General features: G+C 42.8%; 1 protein-coding gene across 6 annotated transcripts in view; it reads right to left on the bottom strand.

Moving 5' to 3' along the window:
* Nucleotides 1-24,605, bottom strand: part of Drosha (drosha ribonuclease III) — a 107,357-nt gene that overhangs the window by 19,578 nt on the left and 63,174 nt on the right. For all 6 annotated transcript variants that reach the window (XM_013349751.2, XM_005356645.3, XM_026783738.1 and 3 more), the window contains exons 20-27: nt 22,459-22,566; nt 21,888-22,026; nt 21,480-21,540; nt 13,925-13,984; nt 12,204-12,303; nt 8,327-8,429; nt 6,661-6,731; nt 1,670-1,714 (exon numbers count right to left, since the gene is read on the bottom strand). In XM_013349751.2, the coding sequence (XP_013205205.1) occupies nt 1,670-1,714; nt 6,661-6,731; nt 8,327-8,429; nt 12,204-12,303; nt 13,925-13,984; nt 21,480-21,540; nt 21,888-22,026; nt 22,459-22,566 (687 nt within the window). The remainder of the gene's footprint in view (nt 1-1,669; nt 1,715-6,660; nt 6,732-8,326; nt 8,430-12,203; nt 12,304-13,924; nt 13,985-21,479; nt 21,541-21,887; nt 22,027-22,458; nt 22,567-24,605) is intronic.

Genomic DNA, 24,605 nt, shown 5'->3' with positions numbered 1-24,605 from the left:
GTGCCAGGGAGCAATGATTCTCAAACTCCACTTGACCTAGCCAGAAGGCCAAGAAGCAAGAGTTCTCATGAAGCCACTTGCAGGGCTTGTTAAAGGCAGATGGCTCAGCCCGACCCTAGAGTAGCTTATCTTCCACGCCTGGATGGGTCCTGGGAAGCTGCCTTTCTGCCATGTGCAGGTGAAGGGACACTGCTGTCTACAAACTGCCCCTTAAGAGTCTGATTTTAGAGTAACTGGACGACTGTGCATCCACTAGAGACCAAACTGCTTGGGCAAATGAGCATCATTAAAACTGAACTCAGGTTCCAGGATATTATTATTCCTCCATGTAACAATGAGCATTGAACAACTGGCAAGGAAAAAATATAAGAAGTAAAACTGACATTTTCAACAATGTAGGGCAACCTTGCTATGGGACAGTGGTCTTTTATCCTGTTACTTGTATTATTTTTAATAATATGCTGATTGGCCAGTAGTCAGGCAGGAGTATAGAGGCGGGGCAACGAGAATGCTGGGAAGAGGGAAGCACAGTCTGGAGCTGTGACCCAGCCGCAGAGGAAGCAAGATGTGACTGGCCTGCCGAAAAAGGTATCAAGCAACATTGCTAACTCAGACAAGAATTATGGGCTAATGTAAGTTGTAAGAATTAATTAATAAGAAGCCTGCTACTGGGCCAATCAGTTTATGATTAATGTAGACCTCTGTGTGATTCCTTGGGACTCAGTGGCTGCAGGACTGGACAGCTTGGTCAACACAACCTTATATTTTTAATAGAATATTCTTAAAGCGCTCCGAGTTGCCATTCACTAATTATAAAACCTCCCATGACATGTGACCAAAATAAGTATTATTTATGTTAAACACATATTAACAAAGAAGATGTGTGACTAGGTGAACTACGTATACACAGATCCTAAACTGCAACAAGAAAAGCAGAGAATAGAAACTTTGAAAACAAACTGAGGAAAAGCATGTCACTGTGTGCATCTTTCAAATTCCTAAATCCTGAGCAGAAAAGCAATCATATGATATTACATTGTTAATGTGCAGTGATACCACTGAATCAACTTTTTTTAAAAATATTTATTTATTTATTATGTATACAATATTCTGTCTGAATGTATGTTTGCAGGCCAGAAGAGGGCACCAGACCTCATTACAGATGGTTGTGAGCCACCATGTGGTTGCCGAGAATTGAACTCATGACCTTTGGAAGAGCAGGCAATGCTCTTAACCACTGAGCCATCTCTCCAGCCCCCCCACTGAATCAACTTCTAAGGCCCAAATATAACTTAGCAATATTAATTGAGTAGTTGTTCTACTTTTTAACTGTGCCTAAAATCACCTCTAACATCATTTTCCCTACAACAGCAGGCACGGGCATGCAAGAGTTAACAGTACACATGGCATCTGTAGGGGCAGGGCTAACCCTCCCATCCCCAGCAGCACTTCCTGTCTCCTGAGGAACACAACTCCCATGCTTTCCAGACCACGTGAACACACACAACACCTGGGTACATTTTACAATTTATTTCCCAAGATTTCCTATTCTGACACCCAACACTGAGTCCTAATTCCAGGGAAGAGACTCAAAGGGTAAAGACAGAGAAAGAAGGGAGGGAAAGCCATGGAGGTCTCCGGCTCGCATAGACAAGAAGGCCATACTCACTTGGAGTGGGTGGAGAGGATAATGGAGCCAGACTTCTCGTAGGTCCTGGAAAATGGAAAGATGTCTTCAGTGCTCAAGGGAGTCATTTAACACACTCTAGCGTACTAAATAAAATGTCATTATTTGAAATACGGAGCCATTTCAGATGCGGACTCACTCACTGCAGATTCAGTGGTGCTGGAGAACTAACTTTTTAAGTGTGTACTCACCACTCCAGCTGCCAGTAGTGACTCTAATTAGCCTATTCAGCTGGGGAGGAAAAGAGCCTTGGAAAACTCAGTTCCACACTTGCTGAACCTAACACGCTGGATTAAACTACTGTTTTACTCATGCTTTTCCACCCGCATGCCCCAGGCCTGGGTGTCTGCTGCAGCTTTTGTGAGACTCGCCTCACACCTCTCTTGCATGGCTCCATGGCCGTGAGCTTGATGCAGAGGGAGCGGGACACCCCATGTCTAGTTCATGAGCCTCATGGCTCACACGAATGTTTGCTTGAAATCCGATAATAAATAAACTTTATGGAAAATGCTGTTATACTAGCTCATTGGCCAAGCTAAATCCAGGAGCAGTTACAATTACAGTTTCCTTGGGACTGAAGGGTTTTTCCTTCAGGTTGAGGAGCCTCCACCGAGATCTCTCAGGCCTTGACGTTAGCCTTTTTCAAACAAATGAGAAAAACAGCCTGCAAAGAAGCATTTTTCTGAAGTAAAATGCTTTGGCAGGGTAGGGGAAGTTTAGGGTCCGCTGTGACACACAGGGTGGTGGAGTGAGAGAAAAGCCTGTGTTTCTGAACAACTCCCTTCTTAACAAAACACGAATTCAGACTGTTTCAGGATGGGGCTTAAATAGCAAACTTCTCTAAAGGTACAGGACAGGACGACTGTTAACCAAACCCGCCACCTCTCCTCTGATGCCGGAGTGAATCATACTGATGGTCAGCCCCTCCTCACACTTGCTGGGGTTCCCGCACTATCTCGTTCTCTCTCCTCAACAAAACAAACGCTTCCACATCAGCCTCTGGCCTGCCTGTCTCCTCTGGAGCATGTCACTGTTTCTACAGATCTTCACTCCAGCTTCGGTTTGGATTATTTTATTCCGCTACAGTGACCTGTCGTCTAAGTCATAATTTCGAATGCCTGAAAGGCATCTTTTACCTCGCATGCACTCCAGAAGTACAGGAACTCCTCCTTTTTAACGCTAAGCTAGCGAGTGTGGTGTCAGGAAGAGCTGCCGTTCTGGTGGGCACCTAGGTGTAGCTCTGGTTCCATGGGGGTAACTTATTCTCTCCCAGCTTCTGTTTTCTCAGGTGTAAGCAAAGATAATCCCAGTACCTAGTTCCAAGTGTTCCCTGCTATCTCAACGAGTAACGCAGTGAGAACACTAGACCAGGGCTGGTAAAAGGCAACGGTACTATCAATAACAGTGTATCAACAGCATTGATAAGTCAGTGTTCTCCTCCAGCCACTCCCAATTTCTCCAGAACTTGAGATTACGTACATTCTGATTCATTTTCTCCTTGCTGCTTCATGGTTTTCTCTTTAACACACACACCAACACACACACACACACACTCTACTTGCGATTTCTCCTTAGATGTCCATGGCCACCCATCTTGGTGTAAATCATGCCATCTTACACCTACATAGTTCGCTCACAACCATTTCTTTTTACTTATCCCAGTGCAGTGTCAGACAGAATGCACTGGAAAGATCCAGACCGGGGTCCCAGCAATACTTTGAATTAGCTCTAGGTCTATGGCATGCTTCTAGAAAAGGTTCAAGATTGACTGGGTCATTAACACAGCATATTGATATTAAATACCTATCATGTATTAGGTTACTAAGATAAACAGGGTACAACTCTGTCCTCCAAGGGGCCTAATGAGGAAGAACAAAGGTAAATAACAGAGCTTAGGTACCTACAATAGGTCCCTTAATAGTGAAAAATCATTTTTAAACTATGCCACAGCTGCCACTTTCTCCGATTTAAATCTCAGATGAAAAGAAATGGATGCAGTTGAGATAGGCTTCGTGAAGAGTATCAGGCTATTACACCATGACAGGAGGAAGTGGGCACCAGAGGGAAAGCCACATCACTCTGCCTGGGGCTGTTAGAAAAATCTTCAAAGACTCTTGAAGAAGATGAAAAATCTAGCAAACCAGCAGAGGGAAGAACGAGAGCCAGCCACATACAGGCACAGAAAGAAAATGTCTAAGGAGTGGCATAAAGCGTGGGCAAAAAGGAACTAAAACAGATAGAACCTGCTTTAAAACATCAGATCTGGGCATGTGGTGCCCATCTTTAATCCCAGGATTCAGGAGGGAGAGGTAACTGGATCTCTGAGTCTGAGGCCACCAGGTTTACAGAGTGAGTTCCTAGGGCTACATAGTGAGTCCAGTCTAAACAACAAAAACCCTACCCAAACCGTCTAAGTTATGTTTGCACAGATGAGGAATCAAATATCTTAAACTAGAAAGGCCTGTCACTCACACAGCAACACTTGCCATGACAAAAGACCGAGGCAAGGAGGGCTAAGGGGCCTCAGAAGAATGCAAAACAGTCTGAGTGAAACAGTCCGGGACTCACTTGAGCCAACAGTGATGACATTTTAAAACTGAATGGAGACATGGAGAAAAGAGCTTAGGGGCAGGACAGATTCTAAGCTTTCTGATTTAAAGATAAAAGTAAAATCAAAACATGTTTGAGAGTAAAGGTAACGGGGCCAATACTAAATATGGGAAAGTGCCGAGTCTGTGGAAGACCCACCAGGCTGCCCAGAAACCATCTGAAGAGATACCTTTTCCCACTTCCAGAGTGCCCAGAAAAGGGCAGGGTCAGAGATGCTGGGGACAGCTGTACAAAGGGAAAAGGCAGGTGAAGGTGGGGAAGGCAATGTAATACCTTCCACTGCTGGAAGGTAACCAACCCCAAGCTTCCGCAGGCAAACTCACTGGATAAGCCTGCGCGGCCTCACAAACTAAAAGCAAACAGTGCTGCAGAAAGTAAAAATCAGTTGAGGGCGGACACACAAGACAGCTCTGCTACTGAAAGGGCTGCAAGCAGACACTGCCAGCAGGGGAGCCAACAGCACACAAGGCTCCCTTCTCACCCAGCAGCAGGACGTCTCTGGAGGGTCTTCCTCCTGGACAACACGGCCCTCTCACCTGCCTCACTGTACCCAACACCCCGAATACCAACTACTGGGGACACTAGGTCGCTAAACCACCTTCTCATCAGAGCACACCATTTCAAACTAAACCTTCTCTTAATTTGGTCTCACGCACGGCAGCCAACCAAGAACTTCAGTATTCAGCACAAGCCCCGGACTTAATGGATGCCTCTCTCCTTGCTAACACGGACGCCCTTAGCTACACAGAGTTCATTAACCTGCATTAGCTGTCTGCAGTTCTTTCCTGGCTGTGGATGGCTGATTACATTTTCATACCATTACACATGCACGCACTCACACACACACACACACACACGCACACACACACACAGGCATGCACGTGCACACACAACAATGTTTCAGCTATTCAATAACTAGTAGATTCAAGCCAATTTGGAAATGTCAATCAAGTTAAAAGGTCCAAGCTTGCATACATGAAAACTCTGAAGCCCAAAGTTATGTATTACTGGGCTGTGTTCAGTTTTACAACAGACACCAAAATGAGTTCTGAACCTCAGCTGCTCCATTTGTAAGATAACGTTCGGGCTCTGCTTTTCCATTTATACACTTCTTCATTCCACCCCTTTAACAAATATTAAATGCTGGGCAGGTCAGCATTGCACTAGGCACAGGGAATACAAGAAAAGCTCGCTAAGTAGACAAATGGGACAGAGCAGTTGAAAGGGGAAAAAAGTCTAAACACAAGCAGATCCAATTAAGAACACAAGATACAAACACGCCGGGAAGGAGCGTGGGAGTGGATGCGGGTTAAGCCAGGACAAAGGAGCAGGGATAAACAGAGGTGAAGGAAACACCGAGAAAGGTGCGAAAAGGTTGCTGAAATTGCCAACACAAAATAAAGATCAGAACTATTTTAAAATTTGAGAAAAAAAAGTCTTAAAATGTATGCTATCAGCTATAGACACAAATTGAGACACACAGTTACTTGGGTATGTAGGATAAAATGAGGACTATGGACCACCTGCAGATAATTCTATCAAAAGCAAATACACAAATATAAAAGTCATCACATATCTAGGCAAACAAATTCTTGGACGTAACATGGAGGTCACATTTTTAAACGTATTGACTTGTCACTTGACCAAGCACTGCAGTGATGACACCCGACAGAAGGTAAGGCGCGGTCTCCTGAGGACTGACCACCCTGACATCCTGTGTTCCTCCTCCTCAATTATGACGACACTGCTATAGGGAATACAGAGCTGCCTGTCCCTTTCAGTGTTACTGTGACTGGTTTGGGCACAGAAGCCATTGAGGATGCTGCAGCACAAGCAAGAGTAACAGGCATCTCTGCAATATCAACAGCCTAAAACACTAGCAACAGACTATTTCAGAGTCTTCAAAAATTATAATTGTTTTAGAAAGTTCTCCTAGATGATTTATTCATAGATCCACCAGAAACTCCTGTCTAAAATAAATATTTGTTTTCTAGTCTACTAATTTACAAAAAAAAAATATAAACAGACTAATATCTTTAACTAAGCCTGCATGGGGTAGGTACCCATTTGTTCAAAGGTACAAAATTAAAGAGAAACAACAAAACATAGCCCCTCTCTCTGTATTAGTAATGCATATTTAATCTAGAAAAGACCACAGAGAAAGGTGATTGGGTGAAAGAAGAATCCCTGGAAAAAATGCCAGCGAACTCTCACATCTGCAGGAGCTGAGTGAGCCGAGGTTAACGTACCTGACATCTACTGTCTAAGAGGGCTGGCATTAGGTTTCTCCTACAGTCTTTTCAAAGAACAAAACTTCTGCCCTGATATATGGCCGAGGGAAGAAGATGAGTGAGTATAAATACCGGGTCATTAAAGAGTAAGCGTCCAAATAGCTGTCTGGCTTCCTCCAGGCTGCCCTCCAAGTAAACGGCTCCTAGATGGGAGGAAGTGAAAGCCGAAAGGAAGGCCGCGTTAATATAATATTCAGAGAAAATTACACAGCTCTACAAAAAGCAAACAGACAAGCCAAGACCAGTCAGAGAAGAAAGCCCAGGGGCAAGAAGAGTTTAAAGGACACTTCCCTGCTTTCAGCTATGCTTTGTACTAGAATCCAGATGGAGGCACAAAGTTAATTCACTAAAATGTGCAAGCAGAAGAGGCTAAATATGAATTCTTGTGAACATGTGGCATATACACTATGAAGGGGACAATATTTAACCATACTAAAGAAAATACTTCAATTCAGTTTCTGTTCTTATTGGGCATGTTTTACAACAAACATATGTATGGCTCTAAGAAAGAAAAACAAAATAGATAAAGCCAGAGTCTAGACCAAAGAAGACTTCTAAAAATAAGAACCAGGATAAGTTACACTTTTAATTTGAAATAATTAAGCACTAAAAAGTATTATTACAAATGCATTTAGCATTAATCATAAACTGTTAGCATTATAGTTCATTTTAACCTGGTAGCAAAATAAACCTGGAGTAGAAAAGTCTTATTTTTCTCGAAATCAAAATCTTCTCTCTGTCTCAAGAACAGCTACCTTTCCACATGCAATGTTAAAGTGTCAGAGGCTTTTGATCGATATTACTAACAGTTTCAATAGCTGTAGCAAAATGGACACCATGGCAGCTATGGTTTCAGGACTAGCAGGTGCCAGGCTAACTACCCCACATTCCTCTTTTCCCCTTCATGGGGCAGCTCAACAAAGTGTCAGAAGGTTGATGGGGTCTGTGCTCTTAGCCACTTGGCCGGAAGGCTCAGCTATGTGGAACTCTACTCTGAACAGGATGCTGCATGAATGGAATGATTCCTTCAAGACCCCCTTGAGGAAGTGACATTCTCTCCATCTCTGACAGGGACAATAAGGATCTGAGATTGGATTATTCGCCAAAGACACATATCAGACAAAGGATTCTGAGAAACAAAATGTACTTAATTGTTTACTTAAAAATCAAGAAACTATCGATCAACTATAACATTGTATTGTAAAGTCTATTTCAATTAGCAGCTAATTATTTTCTGTTCATCTCCCTGTACCACATGCTGTAGTTATAAAGCCTGGTGAGAAGTACCTATATCCATCTTGTTTTGCAAAAACAAGCAGAAGTTACCCAGATCCAAGACCTAAGAATTAAAAGGCTTTTGTTTTCTTTTCATGATATTGAAATCAGAAAATCTTGTAAACAAGTTAAAACATGTTCAGAAGCAAACTGAGATCTTATTAGCACTTTAGCTCCTGTCTCCTTGTATGTGTATGCATGTCAAAGCTAGAAAGCAAGCCATCTCCTTGCTAATTCGCTCCAATCCAGGAAATAGTAAGCATGACATCAGACGAAGAACACAGTAAGTAGAAAGCATGATTGATTCTTGGAGACACTACATAACTACAGCACAAGGTGGTGGGCTTTAGAACAAGCAATTCTATTGTAAGCTTCTACACTGAATTCATTCTACAGTTCTATAGTTCATGCACTCTCCAACAAGCTCAACACATGCAAGAAGCAGATTTTCAACAGAAATTACCTATCAATGCTTCAAAACAATTGGCCATTGCATGCCGGAGGTCTGATTCTCTACACAGGTCCGGCCCATGGGCATACAGCATAAATCGATCCAGTTCAAGTTTCTGCAAAATCCAAAATGACAGAAAGTAAGAGAGTTTTGCCAACATAACTCTGCATTTCATGGGGAAGGGAGTGGCGGTAAACACTGTGACCCTCTGCAAGTTTATCGGGTGCTCAGCACCGTTCATTAGAAACCCACACGCTTCAGTCCTGACCAAATGAAGGATCCCCCAAATCCACAGGCAGATCTGGGGTCAGAAATGACTGGGAGGGATCTGACTTTTCAAATCCAAGTACAAACCTAGTATGAGACTACACTAAAAAGAGATCCTGCTATAAGAACATGGGCATCTGGGTTCACCCAGAAGATACAAACCCAACCCGAATAGCCAAGAGTCTTGCCTCTTTGCTTCCAAAAATACATGACGCAGATGATGTCTGTACCATACAGAACAGGTGAGGACTTCAAAAATACTTTCAGCTCTAAATAGCGAACTGGGTGAGAATTCCAGGAGCTCTGTGTTTTGCACACGTGCCCCCTTTAGGAGGCTCCCACGCCCATCTCTCTCGGGCTCACTGAGATCTGCCTGCCATGTAATTACAGGATTACTTTTAAGAATATCATCTGTTTTGAGAATATCGTCTGTACTTAACAGTATTTTCTTTTTGGGTGTAGCCTTAGAGAAAGTGCATCCCAGGATGAGGAATAGCAATATTAATCCGTTAGTGTCTACTTCCTTTACACTGGGCTACATTTTACAGCCTTTCCATTCCTCTCCCATAATGTGGTTTCTTTCCTTTGGGGGGTCGATAACAATTTGGAGACAGGGTCTTCATCTTCTAATTCAGACTCTGGCTTCTCCCTTTACCTTGATTTCCACATTGACTCATTTCATATCCTGACACACAATATAAGAACTTTAAATAAAGCTAGAACCAAACATATGAATTCTTCCTTAAAAATTCCTGAGATTCAAGTAGTATTTTTCACAGAAGGAGAAAGATACAAATTGTGCTGGTATGAGTAAAAAAGGTCCCCATAGGCCCATAGGGAGTAGCACTATTAGGAGCTATGGCCTTGTTGGAGGAAGCCTATCATAGGCTTTGAGGTCTCAAATGCTCAAGCCACGCCCAGTGTGGCATTCTCTTCCTGCTGCCTACAGAACCAGATATAGAACTCTTGGCTCCTTCTCTAGCACCATATCTGCCTGTAACCCAACATGCTTCCTGCCATGACAAAAATGAACAAACCCTTGAAATTGTAAGCCAGTCTCAATTAAATGTTTTGTTTTTTTTTTTAAATAAAAGTTACCATGGTCATGATGTCTCTTCACAGCAATAGACTCCCTAAGTCATAAATATTACATAAACATGTAATAAATCAGTTTTAACTTCCATAAAAAAATTTAAAAATATTCAGCAAACAAAAGCATGAAACATAATATGGAATAAAACACAAGCTACTGAACAACCTAACACAGTTGGAATCTCATCAGTTTTTGGATCACAGACATTCAGATTATACTCACTCTCTATGTTAAGCGCCCATATCCATTTATACTGGAAACCCTGCTAAGAATCTGGAAACCCTGCTAAGAATCTAGTATAAAATATATTCAAATCAGTTTTGACTACCACAAATATAACGGCAGAAAGTTCCTTTAAAAAAACAAAGCAAAACAAAAAACCCTTGATCCCAGTGTGCCAGAGTTTACACTAAAATCTGTACACTTCATCTGTTCTGCAGCCTCACTGGGAAATACAATTGCGTGCTATGTCTGGAGTCCTGCTTGAGAGCAGACTGCAGGCTGCATGTCTACGTTAGAAACAATTACTCTGGAGCACTGAGAATTTCCAGCTTCTCATCCTCTCTGCTCTCGTATCCTTGTTTCTCTATGTAGGCGCTAGCAGAACTCTTAAATGAGAGCGGGCACTAGATCTGATGGGCCTGACTCACGGCAGTGCCAGCTGCCCAAGGGTTTCAGGGCCACCGCTTTAGAAAAAGTTGGGCCTGCCATGGCCTTCTGCTGGAGACAAACACTACCAGGAAGTTGAGTGGTGAGGGACCAATCGTCTAATTCCAGCCTGAGGAACTTTGTAAGAAAATATTCCTTTAACTTGTGTCTGCTTCTACAAAGACTATAGTTAACTGTATATTAGCGTAAGAAATAAGCAACTTCAGAAATCAAAGCAAAGGCGCCAGGCTTAGTTGTAGACACCATATTCTCAGTACTTGGAATCCAATGAGGGTGGGTCTTGTGAAATAAGATCATACAGAAGTCCCCAGTGGAAGAACTGGCCAGCCAGTCGAACCTCATGGCTCTGTATAGGATTCAATGTGTTACATAACGACTTGCCTTAAGGCTATGGCAATTTCTACAGCTGGCAAATATTGTCCCACTGTCATCCCTCTAAGTGTTTGGTGAATAGTTGAGCAATTCTACTCTGCCCCAAACTGAAGAGAAACAAGGATGGATGGGCTGACAGCTCTTGGTTACTATATACTCCCAATCATATGAATATCCGCCACCAGGAAGCATTTGACAAACCAGGTAAGCGCCAAAACAGTTTACACAGCCCTTGGACATCCCTCACTGGAAGGCTGCTAAATTCATGTTTGCTTACCTTGTTGACTACAGTTTCCCAGCAGACATTCTGCTTTACACTCTCAAATGTCACCAATGGCGGTTGGCAGCCTACCACTGTACACTGTCATGATGGTACTACACAAGGTAAGATAATGCTTTCTTGCCAACACAAAAACCAGACGCTAATATTGCTACGTTTTTAATATTAACACCCTGACAAGGTGAATCAACAAGTCAATCACAGAACTAGTCTTTTCCACTTCATATCAAAATGAAAGAGGAGGAGACACAGACTACTTAAGGCACAAGCAAAGAAAAGCTTTTCCAGTAGACACTGATGTCTCGGACTTAAGAGCCTCCATTCTTTCTGTTGCTGCCTAAAAGCAAAGGCCTACAATATGTGAGAATTTATCTTAAGAACAATGAGAAACAATGTGAAAAGTAACGAGATGCTACAAATTTATTGACGTTTGTGTGATTTCTATGAACAAGGATCACAAAACCCACTTCAAACAGATCCATGAAAACTCATAATCTCATGGTGGAAAGTATAAATGGAGAGAACAACTCATCTACCGCCACCCGGTCTGTAAGAAAAGAGATGGACAGAACCCTCACGGGACAGCCAAAGCATCCATGTTCCTATTGGCTATGCATTACTGTAAGACATCACATGGAAAGAGAAACGCCAGATCAAACCAAAAGTGTAAAATCTTAGCACAAGTCTGAATTAAGTGGAGGTTCTGGCAATCACTCAGCTAAGTCAATGAAGCAAGCAGACAGCCTAAATCCTAAATCTTAACTAATGGGATTTATGATTTTGGAGATTCTTAAAGCTGTAAAAAGTATCCCTTATGGATGTGAACTATCTGAAGAATTTTGCTCAGAGCTTTAATTCTGCCTATTTACAAAAATTAATAACAAATGTAACACAGAAATATTCTATAAAATATACAATAATTGCTTTTGCATTCCTCCCATGTTACTTTCCCCCAATTGCTGAGCCTGTTCACGTACATCTGTCAGTTTCTTCCTCATCTGTTTTCAAGTTACCTCACTGTGGAGTTCATTAGCTGCTGGTGAAATCCACAAAGGGAACAGACCAGAACAAACAGGCAAACCCCCACCACGGTCTGGTCCATAAAGTATGATTCCCCAATATACTCCTCCAAGTAGGATTCAGCCCACTGCAGGATTCTGTGGCCGAGAATGTCAGGCCAGGCAAAGGCTTCAGGTGGGTCACACTACCTTCGCAAGCATGGCCAGGTGCTGGTTCTGAACGATGGCCGTCCGGTAGGTTGCCAAGCCGCCTTCTTCCAGACTAGGAAACAAATAGTACAGGTGGACACTGTTGGGAAAAAAAAAAAAAAAAAGAACATAATCTAGCATGCAAATGTGCATCACAAAACAGTCTGTGGCTCTGCAACAGAGGTGACGCAGGGTCTGCAGCAGTTAGTAATTGCACTGAGGTAACCTTGAAACCTTGAATAGATTATTTACAAAGGCACTAAACCCCAAACAGCAACATCTACTCATATGTCCATACACTTTTGTTAAGAGTTCCCTGGAGAGCAGTCAGGGTTCCCTGCCCTGTGGAAAGTCCAAAGTCCTCCCCCCTCCATCCTGGTCTAGGAAGGTGAACATCCAAACTGGCTAGGCCCCCACAAAGCCAGAACAAGAAGTAGGATCAAAACCCAGTGCCATTGTCCTTGGCTTCTCAGCAACCCTCATTGTCCGCCATATTCGGAGAGTCCGGGTTTATCTCCTGCTTTTTCAGTCACTTGAGAGGGAGGGGGAGAGGAGTGGGGGGAGGGCGGTAGGAGTGGGAGGCTGGAAGGAGGCGGAAATTTTTTTTTCTCAATAAAAAAAAACAGTCTAAAAAAAAAAAAAAGAGTTCCCTGGAGGCAGATGTAGCACACATATTGTAATCCTAGCACTCTAGAGACAAGAGAATCACATGTTCAAAGCCAGCCTGGTGTATATGGTGAATTGCAAGCCAGTCAGAGATAGAGAGTAAGATCACAGCTCCAAAACCAAAAAAAAGAATTTCCCCGAAATTTGATAAAGATACAATCTGTCACACTGTTTGTGACTAATGGAGCAAACATCTGAAAATCCAGTGGGATTATGAGTGGACCCTGAAGATAATCCTGGGAAGCCCTGAATGGCAATGTAGTGGTGAAGTGCCCAAAATCACAGCCACCAAGAGCGGAGCAGTGACACTATGGCCAGGGGTGGGGTCACACAGTGCAGCTGCTCTGTCCTATGGCACACCAGCTCATCAGACCTGCTGCCCAGCAGGATAGCGACGCTCATTAGTCTTGGAGTAATAGGAACCGGCTCATTCTCTTTGTGCCTTTCTTCAGAAAACCACTGACCTAGAGAATAAGACAGTTCAAGACAGTTGCAGAAAAGCCTGTGTCACCTCCCTAAGGGAAGATTAGGAGCAGGGAGAGACAAAATGCACTTTCCGGTCCCTACCACCAATCAAAAACCTTAGAAGAGCCTTGTGCAGGTCACACACACAGACACATTCACACTCTGGCTCACACACACCCAGTCATTAAAATTACTTGTAAGCTTTACTTCCCTCAAGATTAGAAAGACAGAACAGGATCAAAGGCAAATCCTGGAAGATGAAATGACATTTTAAAATATCATCCCTCCCTTTCCAGAGGAATAAAAGCTCTGTTGAGGAGCGGCTGGAATCCTGTGGCTGTAAGCAACTTTAACACATGCTTGACAGGACAGGGACACCGGCCTTTTATCCTGTAATCCACTCATTACAGCAGCAGCAAGAGCAGTTGTCAGGGCAAGAGCCACAGACATGTGGCTTTTAAGCTCTTCAGAAGAGAAAATACACAGTGTCCCAGTGCCTGGCTTGCTAATTACAAAGGAGGTAACATAGTAAGCATGCAACTTAGCAAATGTAATTCCTGGGGGGGCGGCGTGGGGAAAGACCTACTTACCTGGTCAGAAACTCAACGACAGCATCTCCCAGGAACTCCAATCTTTCGTTGTGATTAATCCTACAATGAAAATTTAAAAGATGATTTTAAAAAGCACATTTAGGGCCAGTGAAATGGCTCAAAGGGTAACGAATAATGTTGCCAGGATGCCTGGTCACCAAGTATGAATCCTGGGGCCTACATAATAGACGGAGAGAAAGACTCCCACAAATCGTCCACTGATCTCCATATATGTGCCATGACACGAACACATGCGTGTGCACCATACATAAATGTAATTTTAAAAAGCTTCTATTAAAAAAATAGCATTTACTTTCTCTCCCGATCTTTTCAAAAAAAGAAACATGAGATTAGTTCACTAAAACCTTACAGACTTACCTCTCATACTCAAGAGCTCTGGCTATCCTAGCTTATCCTGAGGGCATCCAGGTCCCACCTAGTAGGAAGGTGTGGTGATTTGAATGAGAAAGGCCTCCACAGGCTCAGATATTTGAGTCCCTAGTCACCAGGGAGTGGTGCCATTTGAAAGGATTGTAAGGATTAGGAAGTGTGGCCTTGTTGGAGGAAGTGTGTCACTAGGGTGGACTTTGAGGTTTCAAAAGCCTATGCCAGGCCCCGTCTGCCTCTCCCTACAGGTCAGGATGCAGTTCTTAGCTATTGTTTCAGTGCCTGCCTGCAAGCCCTTATGCTCCCCACCATGATGATAATGTATTAAACCTCTGAAAACTGTAAGCAAGCCCCCAATTTAACACTTTCTTTCATAAGCGTTGCACTGTCGTGGTATCTCTTCTCAGCAACAGACCAGTGACTAAGACAGAAGTCAAGAATGGGTTTCATCCCATCATGCTCCATGGCTCTAACTTTCTAACCCTGGAAACAAGACTAAAAAGCTCCGAGAAGCCAGGTAATATCAAACTGACTATGGTGTCTCCACTCTGCTACCCGCTGAGCCTAAGAAAGAGGAATACATTCCAGAAAAGTTCCCGAGACAGCATCTCGTCACCTCATGTCCACACTCGACCAGATCTAGACCTTGAAGACAGGCGTGACCTGCCTGCCACCTCATCACCTGTCTTCTCCCAGCTGTGTGCTGGCCTCCTGCTCCAAACCACTAGAGAGTCTCCGAAAGGGGCCCTTCAGAGAACAGTCAATCACTGCCCCTCTTTAAGCCAGGCTTTCTCCCTCCCAAGAACTTTCTACTCTCTGTCCCTCTGCACTCAGATACACTGAAAATCCAGTTTATCCCTCAAGGTTCAGCAAAATCTCCATGACCACCTGCCTGATGATGCCCCTCCTCAATGTGGACACTCCCCTCCCCAGTATATAGATCATACTTTGTTTCTATGATAAAACAACATCTATAAAGAAGTCCCTGAAACCTCATCTCAATTGATGCCTTATATTTACATGAAAAGGATATTATATTCAGTTAGGGTTGTAGCTCCGTGACAGAGCACCTGTCTTCAACCTGAAACCCTACATTTAATTCTCAGTAGTGTCCCCCCAAAAAGAAAACTCCTTAAGGAATTAATAGCCAATAATGGAAAATAAAGAATGAGAGAAAAACTAAACATATATATATATATATCAATTCATGCCTATGCTGAGGAATTCTTGATCTCACTGATTCTTTAAAGAGTACACACATGCATCTATTACACATACACACACAAAGAATACACGCATGCATCTATTACACATACACACACATACAAAAAATACATGCATGCATCTATTACACATACACACACATACAAAAAATACACGCATGCATCTATTACACATACACACATACAAAGAGGACACGCATGCATCTATTACACATACACACATATAAAGAGGACACACATGCATCTATTACACATACACACAAAGAATACATGCGTGCATCTATTACACATACACACATATGTAAAGCAGTCAGTCCTATAAAAGATTTCTCCAATTCTTAATTTTATACATCTTGAAGAACACTTTTTGGGTTTTGTTTATGTTTTTACTACTGTATTACCCCAGGGTGACTAGGAAGATTATATGGTGTTTTGTAATCGAGCCAAGCACGTTGGTGCAAGTCTGTAATCCCAGCACTCAAAATGTCATCCTGTGCTACAGAATAACACATCGTCTGTTTCTTTGTATGCTTCCATGTATGTCTCTCTTCTTACACAAACACATGCAAATTAAGAGAGGAATAGGAAGATTTTCAAAAGAAAAAAAAATTACACTATTCTGTTTCATAAGCCATGAAAAAAAATCCATTTCCTCTGACAGAGATTTTTCCCTAACAATTCTAAGTATTACACATCAAAAACAACCTAATGTGAAAACAGGGAGCCCTGTCAGGAGTTAGGGGGTAAAAGATAAACCATATCCCAACTGCAGCTTTATCAGCAAATAAGATGACACCTGGTTAAAGAATGGGAACTGATAAATCATGTGTGATTTTAAATGACATCTTACCAGCATAACTTTTACTATAATTTCTTTTAAACTTTCATAGAGACAGTGACTATATCTAGTATTTTAATTACCAGAAATTGGACTGTTCAGTTTGTTAAAATTCATGATCAACAGTTCTAAAAATGTCTGTTCAATAGCGAGTTTACCATTCATTAAAAAAAAGAAAAATTAATAATAAAAAAATAACCTGCCCATATCTGGCTTTGGTTTTCTATTTCCACATTATGACTAAACTCTGGCAACAAGCCAAACCAAACATGGGGACTGAATTCCACTCTGGTTACTATTATGCTGGTCAGTTCCTAACCCAACAGTTTATCTAGAAAATGGACAGTGTGGTATTTTGAATGAGAATGACCCCCACACTCACAGACAGGAACACTTGGTCCCCAGTTAGGGGACGATCTGGACAATATTAGAAGGTGTGGCCTTGTTGGAGGACGTGTGTCTCTGAGGGTAGGCTTTGGGGTTTCAAAAGCCCACACCACTCTCAGTGAGTTCTCTCCGCTTCCTACCTGTGGCAACGCTGCAAGCTCTCAACTACAGTTCTAGCACCACCCGACTGCCATGCTCCCACCAAAATGGTTGTGAACTCGCCCTCTGGAACCATGAGCCTCAAATCAAATGCTTTGCTAAGCTGCCGTGGTCATGGTGACTGACACAGCAGCAGGACAGTAACTAAGATACAGACTGTTACCAGAGCTTACAGCAATGGCAAGCCTTCTGTCCCTCCACTGTTTCTGCTTTCATCCTCTTCTTTACCAACAAAGAGAGATCCAGCGTCAGATGTCTGCTGAGTAGTAGTACACTGTCTGATTTTGAGAACTGAATTAAGAGAGCCATTATAAACCTGGAATTATCTGTTACATGTATACCTCAAATTTCATCTAAAAAATTCAATGTACCTTAAAAAATAAACAATCTCTCTATACTAGCAAACTGTCTAAGGTGCCATTTATTCCAAGCAAAACTGTCTTTGTATGGACCAAATTCAAGAAGTGGACACGCAACTTTTCCCTTCACATTTCATGTCTCAAGTAGTGACTGGTAAGGCAGATCTATAGGGGCCTTGAAACTTGTACCCGACTCAGGAAAGTCTCTCACTGTACGTAGCTGGACTTAAGGGAGGAGAGGTCACAGCCTCATCAGATCTTGGGCCCACTGAACTAGTATGCATCAGTGTACAGTGCTGGTAGAGAGTAACAGAAGACACTGACTTTGGTCTAGACACACACATCCACACAGATGTGCATCTGCACACATGTGTACAGTGTTGGGTAGAGAGTAACAGAAGACACTGACTTTGGTCTAGACACACACATCCACACAGATGTGCATCTGCACACATGTGTACAGTGTTGGGTAGAGAGTAACAGAAGACACTGACTTTGGGTCTAGACACACACACACACACAAATGTGCATCTGCACACAAATGTGCATATACACATGCCTATACCACACAGACAGTAATTACTGGGAACAGTAATTCTTTGTTTTAATATTTATCTATTGAAGAGTCTTCTCTGTGAAAGGTTACAAAATGAAAAGGAGAGAAAAAGTAGGATCATGGACCTTCCAAATCCTCACTGTCTAATAAAGGGAATGAGCAGTGCAGCATGACCATAATACGCAAAGAATAGGACATGCGTCGTGTAAAAACACCAGCAGGATTTCACGAGGCCATCTGGATATTCGAGAGGCAAATATAAAATGTCACCTGGCACGTGAGGAAGGAGAAAGCCTATGGCTCACCACATGAAGACGACATACGTGTCTGGAAACCTAGTCCAGGGCCCGGTCAGGAGAACAGCACTGCCAGGTGGTAGCTCAGCCTTTGCTGGGTTGGTGGAACCTTTGGAGCAGACAACAGCTAAGATCTCAAACTGAGACGTCAGAAGTAGGGAGATGTCTAACGCAACAGGGGCTCCAGGGAAAACAGGCAGAATGTGGCCAGTCACTCCTGATGGTTCTGCAGGGTGGCCGCAGAGGGTTCAGAACAAGGGAAGTTTGGTCAAGAACCTGGTGGACCAAAGTTCTAGCTCAGGGACCTCCATTCTTCTCCCCTCAATCAGTATTAGAAACATCTCTACTTAACCCCTTGCTTGAGACCCAACCACCAACTTGTAGACTCTTGGGAAGTGTGCTTCAAAGTGAGCAACTGTTTCTGAGAAGCTGTGACAACTCCATTCCATCTGTAACAGCAGCTAAGAGACAACAAGGGAGAGGGCAAATAGTTTAAAGTCAACTCAATTATTCAAGTGCACAGCACAAAACTGACCTAGAATCCCAGAACAACTGCCTCGTCTATCCCGAGCCCCTTGGCAGTTGGCACGCTTCACTTCTGATCTTCACAAGCACTTAGAGGAGTCTCTCCTACATAATTCAGGTTTCTGGCATTCTCATCCTACCCCAGGCAACCGTGCCTCCCGATGAGTGGGGGTTTTGTGGGACTTGATTTTGGATTTCCTAAAACACCTACAAACTGCCTCCAACTAAAAGACTCTGGACAAATGTCTGTGGAATTAAATGTGCGCGAAGTTCCTTAAGCAGGGCTCCTGCGGCTGCACAGCTGCAGACACTAGCAGCAGCCACGCAGCAGAGCCTGCGGCTGAGGCCAGGAGGGTCTTTCAGATCAGACACACAAGGTCAACGCTACATCTACAAACACCACGGCGACACGGCAAAAGTAAAAGAACACGATAGCCTTCTGCCAGCTTCCTCCAGGTTGCGGCTGCAGTCAGTCATCTATGTTTGCTACCTCAGTTTTGGATCTTAGCTGCTGTCTGCTCTGAAGCTTCAAAAGAGTCAATTCAGAAACGACATAATTCTGAGGTCATGTCCTAGGTAATTCTGACATCATTCTTTTTACCATGGTTAAAATCTGCCCTCCCACCCCCCCATTCTTGTTAACAATCACACACACTCACCCTCCTACACTCTCTGGGAATGGAATCCAGTGTTATGAATGCTAGGCATGCCCTAGAGACAGATATATCCCACAGAATCCATCTCCTTTAACAGAAGAGGAGAAGGGAGGAGGGCAATAACAACAAAGTCCTCTTGAGATCTGACCAATGAGTGCCATCAAAAGATGTAATTTACATACCAACAACTGTGGTGGAGGATATGCCATATTTTCACCTGTGATGGGCTTTGTTAGGGAATTGTGTAGGAATCCTCTTATTATTACTGGTCATGAGGGGCTGGAGAGATGACTTAGTGGCTAAGAGCACTGGATGCTCTTCCAAAGGACCCGTGTTCGATTACAGCACCCTCATGATGGTTCACAACTGTCTGTAACTCTGATGTCAGGAGACCTGACACTCTCTTCAGGCCTCCACAGTGATCAGCCACGCACATGGTGCAGAGACACACATTCAGGCAAAACACCCATAACAAATTAAAACAACAAACATCTGGTTATCTCAGGCCAGTGGGATGCTCAGTAAGTAAGGGCACTGGCTGCCAAGCTTCATAGTCTGAGCTGGATCCCTGGATTCACATGGTGGAAGGAAAGCGCCCTCTCCTTGTTAAGTTCTTCTCTAACTTACACACATAACACACACACACACACATACACCACAGTATGTGTGCCCTGCCCTATAAACAAAAATGTATAAAATGTATAAAACTGCCATCTGGATTCCATGACATAATAAAATGGAACCAAGCATTGTTCTCTTATGGTTCCTACTTCAAGTTCCTGCTAGATTCCTACCCCGATTCCCTTCAATGAAGGAATGTAACTTGTAAGCTGAAACAAACCCTTTCCTCCCACAAACTGCTTTTGGTCAGACTATTATTATTATTATTATTATTATTATTATTATTATTATTATTATTATTATTATTATTTTGATCACAGCAAGAGACAAAACTAGAACACAGAGCTTTTTAACCAATCATATCAGTGCTTTCAAAAATTTTGGATTTTGGAATATTTAGATTTTAGGATTAGAGCTACTCAAAGTGATAAAATCAATGCAGTAATCCAAAAATGTTTAAACAATTCAAACTCTGAACCATTCCTAAATATTTCTGGTCCCAAGCACTTCGGGTAAAGAATCCATCAAGCTGCGTGAAGACAGATAGAAAAAGAGGCTGTGGAGGAAAGCAGCCTCTGAAGCAACCGCCTTAGCTCTCATCTCCCTCCTCCACATGAACCCAGACAGAAGGAATGGCAGCCAACATGATTAAACATTTCCATTTCCCACTCTGAAAAGGAAGCTTCCCTCAGGCAATCTCCTCAACCGGCTTTCAGAATCCAGTCTGCTCTACTTCACACTAAAACAACCCTCCTGCTAAACCTGCGTGCCGTCTCAGCCAGCCAGATGCCATTCCATTCCGTTTTCAAGGGGTCTGCACCACACACCTGGCAAGAGGCAACCTGAGCCAAGGACGGCGTATTGTGAGCAGACGCAGGATGTCATGGTGTAGACGGCACACCATCAGAGGCTAGGCGTGGCTGGTCACCGTGTGTCTGCTACCAGGAAGCACTGAAGGACGGGAAGCGGGCTATGAAACCTCAAGGCCTACTCATAGCACCCATTTGCTCCAGGGAAGTCCCACTTCTTAAAGGCTGTACAATGTTCTAGACAGTATCACTGGGGACCAAGTGCAATCACTTGGGGGGGAAATCAGTTCCTTGAAAGATAAAATAGTACATGATTTCAAAATTCCATTCTTGGGTAAATACAAAAGTCAAAGCACATGTCCATAAGCCCACCAACTACGGAGTGACTCACACACGGGATTACTTAACAACGAGAGAATATAAGGAACATTTGCTAAAGACAAATCGTATGTCAAGAGAAGTAAGCCACAGAAGACGAAGCAGGGCATGAAGATGCTCACACGAACTGTTCAGAAAGGCATTAACTACAAGCAGTAGACATGGGTGGAGGTTGTTTAGGCAGGGCAGGACTACTTGTGGGCAAGGACATTTGTTCTGATGAAAATGTCCTAAAATTAGACAGCCACAGTTGAAGAATTTTATGAGTATACTCTCCATACCATCTGAAGTGTACATGCAAAGTGAGAAAATTACAGAATATGTACATTACTTCTCATAAAGCTGTGTTCTAAAAATTTACCTTGAAGGAGTTGGATCATCTTGGCCAAGGCGTGACATAATATTTATTAGAGTGTTAATTCCTATTAAAAAAACCACAAAGATACAAATAAATAATATAAGAACTATTTTAGGATATCATATGAGATATAGAAAGGATTTTTTCTCACCCCAATTTGACTTTAAAAGGTTAACTTCTACATGCAAGTATTTAAAATATTTGATAGAAGAAATTTTCTAAAATATTCATCCACCTTTACTAGACAGTGTTACCCACAGTGAATGTTACTCAGCATGTGTGAGAAGCACTAGAGAGGGAGGGATTAAGGAGCCACCAGTTAACTGTTCCAAGGACGGGGACTGGATTCGCGTGTTAGGAAGCTGCGCAGACCAAACAGTGAGAGTGCTATCTACGGTCATCCACACCAACCTTTCTTCCGCATGTGCATGTGATGGACTTTCCTGTCTCCGTATTTGGGCTGTCGAATTCCACAGTTGGATAAAGAGTTCCTGGCGTGATCAGGATTCATCCCGAAGTTTAAATGGTGACTCGGGTGAGTCATGGCCAGCTAGAGTTTGAACAGAAAAAGCTGTTTAAACACCAGCACAGAGGCACCACCGTCACAATACTCCAAACAGCAAGCTTAAGGAACCAAGCTCCTTCAGAATCAAATTTCAGAACTGCAAGCTCTTTTGAAAACAGCCCTAAAGTGCCACCCCTTTCTGGGGAGGAGCAGAATCAGGACTCTAGAAAAAGGAGTCATAAACAAGGGAATGCCGAAAGAGGTACCGACTGTTGATGGGCAGAGGGTAGATTAGTTCACTTTTGGAGGGATGGCCTCAAAAATATGTGAAAGAAAGGACCAGAGAGCAACCAAGGCACAGAGGGGAGAACAAGCGAGGATTGGGTCTATCTCCACAAATCCTGGTCTTCCAAAGAGAACCCAACACCCCATTTATAATGGGCAAGCTGACTGTGTGGCTTGGCAGAGTCATCTCACCTGTAGCAGACAGCGATCTTGGAAAGTGTATCCTATCAGCTTGTCCAAGTGCATCAAGCACTGATGGTATCGGATGTGATGGGTCAGAACAGGCAACATCATGGCATGCTGGGGAAGAAATATTTCAATATGCTTAACTCTATAAAAGCATCTTGTCTAGTCCACAAAAAACAAGAACCATTTTCTCCTCCCAAATGTCATCTCATAAAATCTTGAAGCAGTTGACAGACTGACTACGTGGCAGCCTGGAGAACTGTGTACAGGGAACTCAGTGTCTGAGTCTCTGGAGCCGAAATGCCTCTATCACTCACACACTGTGTGACTTGGGGCTTTATTATTCTGCCTGTTTATAGGGATATGAATAATTTGCATTGGTATGGATTGGTTTATTGGAACAAATTTAAGGTCAATTTCTGCTCTTGATTAACATATTGTGTATGTGCAGCTCATTTAAAAATGTAATGTATAATTTAGAAATACAGGTTAATAGTCATCTATAATAGTCAAGCTTATAGTCATGTTAGGTTTTCTAGATGTACAGAGATATACTTCAGATGAATAGGGATACTTCAAATCTTTCAACGACCTTCAGAATATATCATTGAAAATGTTAAGATCTTAGGACTTTCCATGACAATGAGACTCATCTGCTCCTGGGAGCACCAATCTACTTCAAGAGGATGACGGGCACCAAAGAGGTTACTTATGGATTTGTTAGCCATTTGGGCAAGAAACTGCTCTTGTGTGAACTGTTTGACTGAACCTGCAGGACCCACCCACAGAAAAATAACTGCTGAAGCTGCCTAAAGGTGAGACGGTCTTTTGCGGTTCCTGCTTCATGAAAGAGTCTGCCAGACATTCTGCAGGACACAGAAGAAAGTGATTGACAAACTGTAATATAGGCGAACTGTCTTTGAAATTTCTTGCTTTGTGGAAAAGGATGCTGGATATCATGGGTGTGTAGGCTGAAGATATATGCTCCGATGGTACAGAAAAACTCTGGGTGACTGTCCAGGCAGCAAGATGTCTCTGTCAATTCTAGAGTTTTGGAAGTTGCTACAATTCACTTCCTATTTACTTAGGTATCCTTCTGGAATCTTTGATGGAGTTGAAGAATAGATACAGTTTTTCTTATTCATGATTAAAGATAAAATAGATATAAATATTGTAACAATAATTCTTGTTTGATAACTTTTGTTATATATAATCTTGCTATGTTAGTTAAAACTTTCCTTTACATTTAGACAGAAAAGGGGAAAGGGTGTAGGAAGTCCTTCTGTATATGTGTTGCTTTTACTGGTTAATGGATAAAGGAACTGCTTTGGTCTATAGCAGAGCAGAACAGAGCTAGACAAGTAAACTGAATTCTGTGAGAAAGAAGGCAGAGTCTGAGAGAAGCCATGTAGCCCTGCCAGAAACAGACGTCAGACAGAACTTTACCCTGTAAGCCACAGAAACGTAGTGATACACAGATTAAAGGAAATGGGTGAAGCTAAGATATAAGAGCCAGCTATTGGCCAAGCAGTATTGCAATTAATACAGTTCCTAAGCAATTATTTTGTGTTCTGGATAGCCAGGAATGAACAAGTGGCCTCCTACTACACCTCACCTGTAAAATGAGGATATTAAATGTAGCTAACCTCAAAGGATGTTTAAATGGATAAAAAGTGTAAAATTCTTTTGTTTTTTTCCTCCTTTTACGTGGGTTTGTGTCTGTGTGTGTGTGCACGCACGCACACACACACATATTTGAAGGCCCGAGGTCATTTTGGGTGCTTTCCTTCTCACTTTCCTCATTTTCAGACAAGTCTCACAGGAGGTAGAGTTCACCTGGTCCGCAAGTCCCAGGAATCTGCCTGTCTCCCCACACCGCCTGGGGTTTACATGGGTGCCGGGACACTGAACACAGGCCCTCCTGCTTGTACACTATTTTATACACTGGGCCATCTCTCCAGCCTGTATTTATTGATTTACTTACTTACTTATTTACTTTTTAAAGCCAAGGCTTTGCTATATAGCTTAGGCTAATTTGAAATTTGCTATGTAAAAGAATGGCCTTGAATTCACAATCCTCCTGCCTCAAGCTTCTAAACGCTAGGCTTATGGGCATCTTATAAGGAGTAGCTCTGGGCCTATCAGTATTCAGG

Source organism: Microtus ochrogaster, chromosome 19 (assembly GCF_000317375.1).
Source record: "Microtus ochrogaster isolate Prairie Vole_2 chromosome 19, MicOch1.0, whole genome shotgun sequence".
Classification (NCBI taxonomy): domain Eukaryota; kingdom Metazoa; phylum Chordata; class Mammalia; order Rodentia; family Cricetidae; genus Microtus; species Microtus ochrogaster.
This window is presented reverse-complemented; position numbering and strand designations above follow the sequence as displayed.